Here is a 12,217-nt window from a genome sequence, read left to right as displayed (position 1 = left end):
TTAAATTCAATTCAGTTTATTTCTATAGCGCCAATTCACATCACATCATCTCAAGGCACTTTACAGTACAACCAGATCATACAGTCAAATTCATTCAAAGTTTTCTATCTAAGGAAAACCAGTTGATTGCATCGACTCATTGACTTGAATACAATCCCTCACACCAAGCATGCTTGTAGCGACAGTGGAGAGGAAAAACTCCCTTTTAACAGGAAGAAACCTCCAGCAGAACCAGACTCAGTGTGAGCGGCCATCTGCCGAGGCCGACTGGGGTTCACGAATTACTACATTTACATTTCACTATGAATTATTTTCTATTTCCTGTCCTTTCTATTTTCTAATCTTAGACACAAAGTCAATGTCTAATTCAGTCATTATCTTTGACTCACTCTGGAATAGCCAGACTAACGTTACGCTACATACTTTACTATAGGATAATCAGCATATTGATTTTCTTGGTTAGTTCATCCACTGACCGTGAAATTACCTGTGGAACATCTTCCCACAGCTGGAAAACTGCTTGTTTCTGCAGCCAAATGCTACACATGTAGGCACTCTTACTGCATGTTTCCGTGGGAGTGGGGAGTACCAGCATGGTAGATGGTGGCTTCACTTTTTTCAGCCAATCAGCAGTCTAGAATAAACAGATCAGTGGTTGCTCCCTGTTCTCACAAAGGATGGTTCACTGATGGACCGTCAACGAATGTCCGAACTGAACGCTGTTAAGAGACAGAAATCAATTCATTTCTTGTCTTCTGACCAAAACAAACAAAACCAGAGGTAATACCCTTCCATTAAAGATAGAAAAAATATATATTAACATACATGCGCTTATATTAGTGATGGGTCCAGCGGCGGTGCATGTGTGGAGCTCTAACATCAAAGCCCCAGATGGGGCACTTATTTTCAAAAAAAGTCGATACCGATACTATACCGATATAATCTGTTTGAAATTAATGTGTTATAATGTGTGTATATATGAAGAACTACACACTACTTGGGTGTAAAATAATTGCCATCATGGCTTTGTAAATCTGCTGCCTACCTTTGTGAAGCAGGAAAAAGACTAAAACAAAGTGAATCCAGTAGAACTTTTTATTGCCTACCTGGAATGGGTGACAATAGTTGAATAAAGTTTTGGCTCTCAAAATGGTATCAGTGCCCTATTTGTTGATGTTCCCTGATACCAATACCACCAGTTTAGTGCTGGATCAGGGCCCCACCTGATACTGGTATCTGTACAACACTATTTCCTACTATAGTTATTTTAAATAAATCCTAGTCCACAAACATCCTTATTCACATGTTCATTTAAATGTTCTTGTTATATTTTCACATTTATGGATTGCATCTAAAAATATCAAATATTTTCAATGTAAACTATAGGTATGAAATAATACATTATAGCAAACAATGGCTTAAATCATACATCATCAAATCAGTACCAGTTTAGTGTGTTAAAGAGGCTGCCTGTAGTGATTTTAAATGTCCAGCAGGGGGCAGAACCCATCAGTAGTATATAGTCATTAAAAAAAGGAAGTAAACAAGCCTGATGCAGCTTCTGAGCTAAAATGTTGAGCAACACTTTGAGGCAATAATCAGTGAAACCAGAGCAGGAAATGTTCAGTCAGACTTCTGCTCCCGCTGAGAGGAATGTAGGTTCCATTCTCCTCCCAATCTGGCCCCTAAACTCTAACCCTCTGTTTCTTCATAGGGTCTGCTACATTACTCTGCTCTCTGTTGTTCCATTTAACTAAAATAAGATTCTTCCTGATCAACATCCCACTCCTAGACTGAACTGTAATAATATATTTTCTAAATTACACTTTTTCGGCAGAAACTTAATTTCAGAAAGTAAAAAACAAAATCATTCTCGTAAGAATTAAGTTTTATATACCTAGAAATGTTTACACCTTTTAAGTTGCCTTTTTGACATTTATCACATTGACTGAATATGTATTCATGATATCTGAAATAAATGTCTTCATGGTAAAATAATACAAATTCTGACCAGTAACAATAAGAATATGGAGATCTATAGTTTATTCCCAAACATCCAGAGTGTTTATTCTAGATGTGAAGTATGTCATTTTGTTTGAAATGGTAATCTTGACTAGGACATTTTTTTTTTTTTTAGATATCAGGAATACATATTCAGTCAAATTAATACATATCAAAAAGGCTCGCCATAGTCCATTGTGACCAAAATAGCATTAGACTTATTTTTCAGTGGTAGTGGATCAATGTATCTATTTCTGTAAATTCATCTGGCAGCTGGTGAGGATGAAGTCTGTAAACATTGTTCTAATAAATGGAACCTGTTCATCATCTCATGGGGTTCTTCCTGTTATTCTGTCTTCTTTTACACAGTAAAAGTGTGTTTTTGCAGCCGCTTCGGACGTAATCATCCCAATAAATGGTGGTTATTAGCAGTTATCATTCCCACAGAATGGCTTCAGATTTTGCCAGTAGGCTCAGTAGGTTGTTATCACTAAATGATTCCTAACACTAAGGTTATTACTTTTCACCATGCAGAATTAAAGAATCTTAATACTTCTGAGTATCCAATACGTTCTGAGTACTGAATTCTTTCTGATTACAGAATTCTTTTTGAGCACCACGTACTTTCCGAGTTCACAATACTTTGCTGCTGAAGATTCTCAGTCATCCAGGTCATTCATTCCAAAAAATAAAATTTAAAACAATCAACTGGACTTTGTTTCCGAGTTTGAAGACATTGCACTTTCCATCCAAGAAGCTTTTTCACTTCAAAATTCAATTCAACTTTTTTGGAAGCAAATACTTTTTGAGTAGAGACTACTTTCTGAATGCCAAGTACTTTCTGAGTACCGAGTACCATCTTATCAGTACTTAAGTCATTCATCAGATTACTGTTTTCTACTTTTATTTGAGTACAGGTGCTGGTCATAAAATTAGAATATCATGAAAAAGTAGATTGATTTCAGTAATTCCATTTAAAAAGTGAAACTTGTATATTATATTCATACATTACATACAAACTCATATATTTCAGATGTTTATTTTGTTTAATTTTGATGATTACAAATGACAACAAATGAAAATCTCAAATTCATCATATCAGAAAATTAGAATATTGTGAAAAGGTTCAAAATTGATGGCCCCTGGTGCCACACTCTAATCAGCTAATTAACTCAAACCACCTGCAAAAGCCTTTAAATGGTCTTTCAGTCTAGTTCTATAGGCTACACAATCATGGGGAAGACTGCTGACTTGACAGTTGTCCAAAAGACGACCATCGACACCTTGCACAAGGAGGGCAAGACACAAAAGGTCATCGCTAAAGAGGCTGGCTGTTCACAGAGCTCAGTGTCCAAGCACATTAATAGAGAGGCGAAGGGAAGGAAAAGATGTGGTCGAAAAAAGTGTACAAGCAAGAGAGATAACCGCACCCTGGAGAGGATTGTGAAACAAAACCCATTCAAAAATGTGGGGGAGATTCACAAAGAGTGGACTGCAGCTGGAGTGAGTGCTTCAAGAACCACCACACACAGACGTATGAAAGACATGGGTTTCTGCTGTCGCATTCCTTGTGTCAAGCCACTCTTGAACCACAGACAGCGTCAGAAGCATCTTGCCTGGGCTAAAGAGAAACAGGACTGGACTGCTGGTGAGTGGTCCAAAGTCATGTTCTCTGATGAAAGTAAATTTTGCATTTCCTTTGGAAATCAAGGTCCCAGAGTCTGGAGGAAAAGAAGAGAGGCACTTCATCCACGTTGCTTGAAGTCCAGTGTAAAGTTTCCACAGTCAGTGATGGTTTGGGGTGCCATGTCATCTGCTGGTGTTGGTCCATTGTGTTTTCTGAGGTCCAGGGTCAACGCAGCCACATACCAGGAAGTTTTAGAGCACTTCATGCTTCCTGCAGCTGACCAACTTTTTGGAGATGCAGATTTCATTTTCCAACAGGACTTGGCACCTGCACACAGTGCCAAAGCTACCAGTACCTGGTTGAAGGACCATGGTATCCCTGTTCTTAATTGGCCAGCAAACTCTCCTGACCTTAACCCCATAGAAAATCTATGGGGTATTGTGAAGAAGAAGATGCAATACACCAGACCCAACAATTCAGAAGAGCTAAAAGCCACTATTAGAGCAACCTGGGCTATCATAACACCTGAGCAGTGCCACAGACTGATCGACTCCATGCCACGCCGCATTGCTGCAGTAATACAGGCCAAAGGAGGCCCAACTAAATACTGAGTGCTGTACATGCTCATACTTTTCATGTTCATACTTTTCAGTTGGCCAACATTTCTATAAATCCTTTGTTTTTATTGGTCTTCAGTAATATTCTAATTTTCTGATATGATGAATTTGAGATTTTCATTTGTTGTCATTTGTAATCATCAAAATTAAACAAAATAAACATCTGAAATATATGAGTTTGTATGTAATGTATGAATATAATATACAAGTTTCACTTTTTAAATGGAATTACTGAAATCAATCTACTTTTTCATGATATTCTAATTTTATGACCAGCACCTGTAAACAAATGTTAAAGCTGTATTGCTCCTGAGTAAAATGTTCTGGCTAATCCACCCACCTCCCCCACAGGAAGCTTCTAGACGCTCTACTTCTAGAACCAGAGCGGTTCTGGGATCCTCCAGAGGGAACCAGTCTGGTCCATTTATCCGTCCATGTTTTAAAAAAGTGAGACCAGGAGGTTCTGAGGTGTAGAAGCTGATGGGGAGAAGTCCAGAGAGCTCTCAGTGTTACCAGCAGGGGGCAGCAGAGAACCGTCCATCCAAACAGTTTTCTATGATGAGCAGAAACAGGAGGCCCCAAACGTTTTTATTTGCTTTGATTGAAGTTGTAAAAACACATTTATTATTATTATTTCTCTTTTACCAAAACAATGATCTACTCAGACAATATTTCACTGAAACAAGTGAAGGAGATTAGAAAGTCTGTTTGCAGGCTAAAAATGATCTAGATTTGTTTTCACCTTCTTTCCCGTCTGATTTCTCTGGATGTTCGTTTTTCTGATTGCAGTTAAATAAAACTAAAAGCAAAAAAAGGCAGATGAAAATTAGATTTAAGAAGATTCCCTTTCAATGTAATATTTTTCTGCATAAAACCAACAAATTCATATTTTAGTAGGCCTATCTATGTATCTCTGTATCTCGGTGAACCGCCTGAGCAGGAAAAACGTTCTGATGATCAAGGCCCTCTGAAATGACTGAGGGCCAAAGAATGAAACTAAGAGAGAAAAGTCAGAAAAGACCTGTTCTATTCTGCTGAGATCAGAAATGAAGGACTTTACTGCGGATGATTGGAATACAGAAACCGGATTAAATCTGATTATATTAAATTCTAATCGCATCTATAATCTGATATCCCTGTCTGTTGATGTTTTAGATGTTTCCAGAAGAAAGATGCTGATTTTTCTTCATCACTGAGATAAATCGGGCGGTTCTGAAATTATAGTAATCAATTATTATTATTATTATTTCAGAATATATATATATTTTTTCCTTTGTTTAGTTTTATTCTGAAGGTCTGTGGTTAAACAGACTGTGTGCTCTGACCCTTTCTTCATCATTTATGACCCATCCTCATCATCATCACTCTCCATAAAGTGAAGCTTTATGAGCCTCGGTGGGTTAATGATTGACCTGCAGGTGAGGGGAAACAGAACCGCTCTCAGGTCAGGATCCTCCTGGTGGTTCTGATCCGGTTCTGGATTTCTGATGGGTCTGAGCATGTTTCCGAACCTAAAGATCATCGCTGTTTAAGGTTGGATTCTCCTGGTTCTGCCTGGATCACATCAGTCAGACCCATTGGACTGATGTTTGGACGGAACCGACGGTTCTGCCAGACCGGTTTTGGTCGTCTGCAGATTTCCATTCGGTTCTAAAACCCGAACTTTATTTAAACTCAGTTCTAAACACGCCTGAGTTGGTTTCATTTGAACATCTGGCTCTGTTGATCTGATCATTAATTATTGGTTTCACCAAATAAATTAATTTAATTCTTTAAATAATAATAAAAAATCTAAAAAGAGGAATTTATCCCACAAATTAAATCAATTCATAAATATTCCAGCTTATTTATGAACAATAATTACTAATAAGCACAACAGAAACATTTAACAGCAAAATGATGAAATAATCGGCACCTTTGAAACAGAAAAGATGAATAATCCGACCGCATCAACGGACAGCTAGATCTATGGTTTCTAGAAGCCGTCAGACTGGTGCGGATTAGCTGTCCAGGCAGAAGTTTAAACACCATTAAGGCTCCAATCAAACACTCGAAAACATGAAAACTGCAGCGGATGATTAGCCTACTGAGACTTTATGTGATTTTACTGCTGCGGACTAAAATAAATACTCATCAGCGTAAAACAATAAATCTCCCATAAATCCATAAAGATGCAGATAATTCCTCCACACGGAGCTGGAGCCTTGGAGGCTTCTTCACGGTTGTCGGTTCGAGTCCCTCAGAGGTCACCGAGCCGCTGCCCTGCTGTCCGCAGGAAGGAGGGTATTAAAATATTCAACCGTTCAGCAATATTCAAAAATACCATCTAACAAAAACACAATTTAATGAAAAAATAAAATAAAATAATGGCCTGAAGGGGAATTTAATTCCTGCTTAGAAATAAATTTTTTAAAGGTTATTTTATTCCCTTTATTAAATTATAATTTCATAAATATGATGTGTCATAGTTTATATATATATTTTTATATATTGTGTTAAAGTAACTAAATATAATTAAATAAATGCCAAAAGCAGTTGCATTATTTTTTTCAGTGTATATTGATAGATTAGTTCTAAAAACATAATAACATTATATTTAATGTATAAATCATTTTTAAAATATTTGTTCCGCGTGCGCGCGCACGGGTATGCGCTTTTTCCTGTGGATAAACGTGGAGGTGAAGAAGGTCCAACATTAAGGTTCGGTTCCGCTCATTGAGCACAGGAGGGTTCTATCAGAGTCCTGAAGGTCCTGGACCTCAGATGATCTCTGGACTTTTTCAGGTTCTGGAGGATTCTGGTCCAAAACGTCCGAACCGAACAAACTGGATCAGAATAAAATATTTGGAACTTTCTGCTGTTATAAAATAATTGGCCTGATCTGATTATTTTCTGTTCCTATTTTATTTTGATTGTCTGCCTCTTCAATTCACATTTAAATTTTTTTTCATGTTAAAATTTGTGATAATAAACTTTATTGTTGGTCGTTTATTTTCTTTGAAATATTTATCATTTTATTCTTAAAATGAAACATCAGAAAACCTTCCTCCGGGTTTTTAAACATCTTTTTCTTTTTTTTTCTTTTTTTTTTACAGAAATAGGAACCCGATCGGTTCCACTGAATGTTTAATCATAATAAAAACCTACAAAATGGGAAGTCTGAAATTATTATTATCATTATTAAAGTAATAATAATTTTCATTTAATTCTGAATTCATTACAAAGATTAGCACTATTAATATAGCTGGAAAATGAAATGAACATAAAACAAGAGAAAGAACAAAAAAATTAAATAAAACCACATTTTTGTCCTATGTTAAAATATTTTAATAATTAAATACAGGGTTATTGCAGAAAGTTTTTTTTTTTTTTAATTATGAGAAATATTAAATCTCACCTTTATACTGGATTAATGGATGGATGGATGGATGGATGGATGGATGGATGGATGGATGGATGGATGGATGGATGGATGGATGGATTAATGGGTGGATGGATGGGTGGATGGATTAATGGATGGATGGATGGATGGTCGGTCGGAGCGGCACTTTGATGAGCCTTTGATGTGCAGCCGCGGACTGTGATGTAAATGCGGCCGGCAGAAAGAGGCCCGCGGGCCGCAGGAGGAGGAAGAGGAGGAGGAGGAGAGGCTCCCGATGAAGGCTGTCGGGGAGGAAGAGGAGGAGATCGGAGCCATAAACCGGACCATGTGACCGCGGCCGTTTTTAACGCATGACAGGCGGAGCGCGCGCAGAGAAGCGGACAGGCAGCCGGCGGAGGAGCGCGCAGACCCACGGACACGCGGACACGGAGCTCACCTGCAGACAGGTGAGCGGCAGCAGGCAGGCTGGAGCCGCAGTATGCTGAGGGAGAACCCTCACCTGGGAAGATGTACGTCAGCTACCTGCAGCTGGACAAGGAGCCCAGCATGTACTCCCACCAGAACCCGGTGAGCCGCCACCCGGGCCTCAGCCTCAGCCCGCAGAGCTTCCCGGTACCAGCCCCCCCGCAGTACTCGGACTTCGCGGGCTACCACCATCACCACCACCACCACGGCCTGGGCACCGACCCGCAGCAGGCCGGGCCGGGGGCCGGCGGCTGGAGCCCGGCCTACCCTCCGCCCCCTCCCCCGGCCCGGGAGGACTGGTCCTCTCATCATTACGCGGCCGCCGCTGCCGCCGCCGCAGCGGTGGGGGGGCCCCCCGCTGGCCCCGGGGTCACCGGGCCCTCGCTGGGCTTCGGCTCCCAGGAGTTCCCCGGACAGCCGCCCGCGCTGCTGCCCGCCGGCCTGAACCCGCCTGGGGGGCAGCTGTCCCCCGGATCCCCGAGGAGGAGGAACCCCTACGACTGGATCCGAACCTCCGCACCGCCCAGCAACCCAAGTAAGAACCGGAACCAGGGAGATCATGGGGCCCTGAAAATGTTCCGAGATTATTGATGGGAGAAATGTTCTGGTTCTGATGGTTCTGATGTTCTGGTTCTGATGGTTCTGATGTTCTGTTTGGAGCCCAGTTCGGACCCGGATCCAGCCGCTCCCAGCAGAGACTGTTGGACATTTAAATATGAAGCTGATATGAAAACAGGAGATAGGAGCAGGATCCTCCACAACAGGAATAAAATTAGACTAAAGATCATCTGGATGCCATCAGAGAGGCATTAAAATAATCTATAGGCATAATTAATTATGATCAATTATTATTTAGTTTTATTATTATGTTATTATTCATTTTAAATTTTTGAATTTTATCTTCTAAAACAATCGAACGCGTTTAGATTTTATTTAAACTGATTAAAGAGATTATTGTTAATCTAATGCTTTTAATTGATTATTTATTAATAATTTATACATTTATTAATTTATACATTTTTAAATTTATAATAAATTATATTATTCTTTCCTTAATTTTACAACAACAATAAATATTTCATAAACTGTCAGGAAATGAACTGGAACCGGTCAGTGACCCACATGATGATGGCCATAGATCAGAACCACTGAACAGAACCTCTGATGAATCTTTAACCGGAACATAAGCAGACAGATTTTTCTTTATTTATTCATTATTTTTGTATTAATTCGTTTATTCGTTTATTTATCTATTTGTTCTGACCCAAATAATTCAGCCTTATGGGTAAAAACCCGGTTCTGGTTCCATGTCTCAACTTAAAAAGAACCTTCTGATGGTTTCAGCAGTTTTTGATTTTTACTGAATAAAATCAGAACCTCTTAAAAGTCCAGTTTAGGTTCCGATTTTCAGAGCTTAAGATATACACTGCAAGAACTACCCAGAAATAAGTAAAAGTAAAAAAAAAAATAATAATAATTAAGTGTATTTCCCCTTAATTTGAGTAGGTAAATAAGATGATTTGCCAATGGAATGAGTGTTTTACTCTTAAAATAAGATAATTTGATAATATGCACTTGATCTAGGCCACTGCAATAGTTTATTCTCATTTTGAATGTCAAATGTCTTGTCTCATTGGCAAAGTGTCTTACTTACCTCATCAATTCAAGAAAAAGTGCACTTATTTAAAAAAAACTGTTTGCAGTGTAAATAAAATAAAGGCAAATAATTTAGAAACTGCAGCTGTGTTTCTTCTGGGTCCGGTACCAGGTTCTGAGCAGGTTTCTGAAAACGGATCTTAAAGGTTCCAGATCTTTAGTTTAGAACAAATTGAAATTATTTTTATTATTGATATTCAGAGAAAAATAAAAGTTTGACATTTTGTTCACAGAAAAATCTTAAAAATGAATCTCTTTATGATTTTGTTTCTCAATGAATAAGTCATTTATTTCCCTCCTTCAGCTGCTCCTCTTTCCTTCCTTCATCCTGATTGGCTGAAGTTCGATGGAACCAAAAACTGTCAATAGTTCAGGTTGGATCAGAACCAGATGGGCGGGAGAGCAGAGGTCCAGAACCGGTTCTGGTGCTGAATCAGACTCTGTGCTGTGACTCTGACTGGACTGGGCGGCTCTGGTCCAATCAGAATCAGCTGGAGCTTGTTGCCTAGAACCTTTAATGGGTCCAAAGGTACCAGATGTGACCAGAATGTTAGTTCTGGTCGGGTTGAACTGCGCTGTGAGGACAGACAGCCATCTGTTTGGCATTTATTTAATCATATTTGGCTACTTTAACACAATAGTTTAGCAGGGTAGAACATAAAACTATTGTGTTAAAGGAACTAAATATGTAAATCAATGCCAAAAACAGCTGCGTTATTTTTTTCAGTTAGGTTTGTGTTTGGGCTTAGTGGTTCTGACAGATGTGGAGCTAAAATGTTTGACGTGCTCCTGCCGCTGATCGGACTGCCGTGCTTTCTGGGTTAATGTTCAACCAGATCAGATGCTGATGACCCAATCTGAGCAGAACCCAAAGATGTTTCTGTTTTCCTTTTCTTTAAGCTTGGTTCTGTCTCCTGGACCGGACCCACTCTGTCCTTCCCAGGTCCAGAAGGAACCAACCAGGGATCCTTTGTGTTCTCTTTATGTCCACATCTGGTTTTTCAGAACCATCAGCTCCTCCTGCTGCTTTCCCAGGGCGACCGGAACCCTAATCGGACCTTTCATGGACCTTTTATGGACGGCTCCACAATCTGGACCAGAAGAACTCTGATCAGGACCAGCTGGTCTGAAAATATTTGAAAATGGTTTTATGGATGTTAGAGTCCGACCGGGGCGTGTATACGGTTCAGAACCCTGTCATATGCGCTGCTGGGTCGCTGACGTGGTGCTCATGTTCTGGTCTGAGAAAGCCCGACCCAAAGCTCTGTCCAGGTTATTGTCTTTGGCCCGACTCAAAGCTGAAGCTGATTTTGAAGAGAAAATGACCAAACTCTCCCCCCAGGTTCTGGTCTGGTATGCTTGGTCCCTCTGTTTGGTCATGATTCCTCCGAGTTCTTCTCCCACTTGGATGTGGTTAAAGAATTCCCAGGTTCTTCTTATGATGCGTCTGGATCAGGACCTTCTCACCTGCTATCTGTTGCTGGTGTAGCTTTGGTCCTCCTACATGAGGGAGCTTCTCCTCTCTAAGGCAGAACCAGGTCGCTTTGCAGAAGCTGAAGAGAACCTAGATCAGGTTCATGATACCATGCAACATGGATAGAGAACCAGCCAACTGTTTTCTTCTGGTTCTGTTCCTCCTCTTCAAAAACAGGCTGGTTTCTTCCAGCTGATGTTGCTAACAGTTTCCTGCAGCTCCAGGTGGATTGTGGGTAATGTAGGCATATTCGTGGCTCAGCAGCAGCTCAGACTGCGGGAGTTCTAACAGCAACATGTGAACTCTGGGCCCATAAATGAGTAAAAGCTGATAAAAGCTCAGTTGATGCAAATGCGGCTCAGAGATTTGAATACAGAGTCATGGTGAGAAAACCTCCATGGGCTGACGCTGCCTCCTGACCCAGGTTTACAACGCTACATAAAAAGTTACGACTTCACTCACATTTTTACATACTGACAGCTGGTGTGATTTCACACAAGCACGCTGGAAGCAGAAAAGGCCCAGCTGGTCTGGGAGGCAACAGAACCTCCAAAGAAAATCGCCTCCAACAGATTATTAACCGAATCTTTGATAACATTATGATTATTGACATATTAATGCAGGAGGACATGAAAGCATGGATGGATGGATGGATAAGTAATTAATTGATCTCACAGTGGAGAAATTAACTATCTGCATTTAACCCATCGCATTTTTTGTGGAGCAGTGGGCTGCCACTGTGCAGCTCCTAGGGAGCAATCAGGGTTCAGGGTCTTGCTGAGAGACCCAGAGTGTCAGTCTGTGGGAGTGGGTTTTCAAGTCACAACCTCAGGATTTCAAGCCCTCTGCCCTAACCACTAGGCTGCCACTTCCCTGCCATCCCTGGATGATAGATGGATGGATGGATGGATAGATGGATGGATGGATGATGGATGATGGATGGATGGATGGATGGATGGATGGATGATGGATGGATGGATGGATGGATGGATGGA

The 12,217-nt window shown here is 40.3% G+C and overlaps 1 protein-coding gene across 1 annotated transcript in view; it reads left to right on the top strand.

Moving 5' to 3' along the window:
* The first annotated feature begins 7,989 nt into the window (after positions 1 to 7,989).
* cdx1b (caudal type homeobox 1 b) overlaps positions 7,990 to 12,217 on the top strand; it is an 8,547-nt gene continuing 4,319 nt past the window's right edge. Inside the window, exon 1 of the mRNA XM_038300670.1 lies at positions 7,990 to 8,627. Within this exon, the coding sequence (XP_038156598.1) occupies positions 8,135 to 8,627 (493 nt within the window). The 5' untranslated portion in view covers positions 7,990 to 8,134. The remainder of the gene's footprint in view (positions 8,628 to 12,217) is intronic.

Source organism: Cyprinodon tularosa, unplaced genomic scaffold (genome assembly GCF_016077235.1).
Source record: "Cyprinodon tularosa strain WSP-4 unplaced genomic scaffold, ASM1607723v1 ctg453, whole genome shotgun sequence".
Classification (NCBI taxonomy): Eukaryota; Metazoa; Chordata; class Actinopteri; order Cyprinodontiformes; family Cyprinodontidae; genus Cyprinodon; species Cyprinodon tularosa.
Note: the sequence above shows the minus strand (reverse complement) of the source record. Positions and strands in the feature narration are given on the sequence as shown.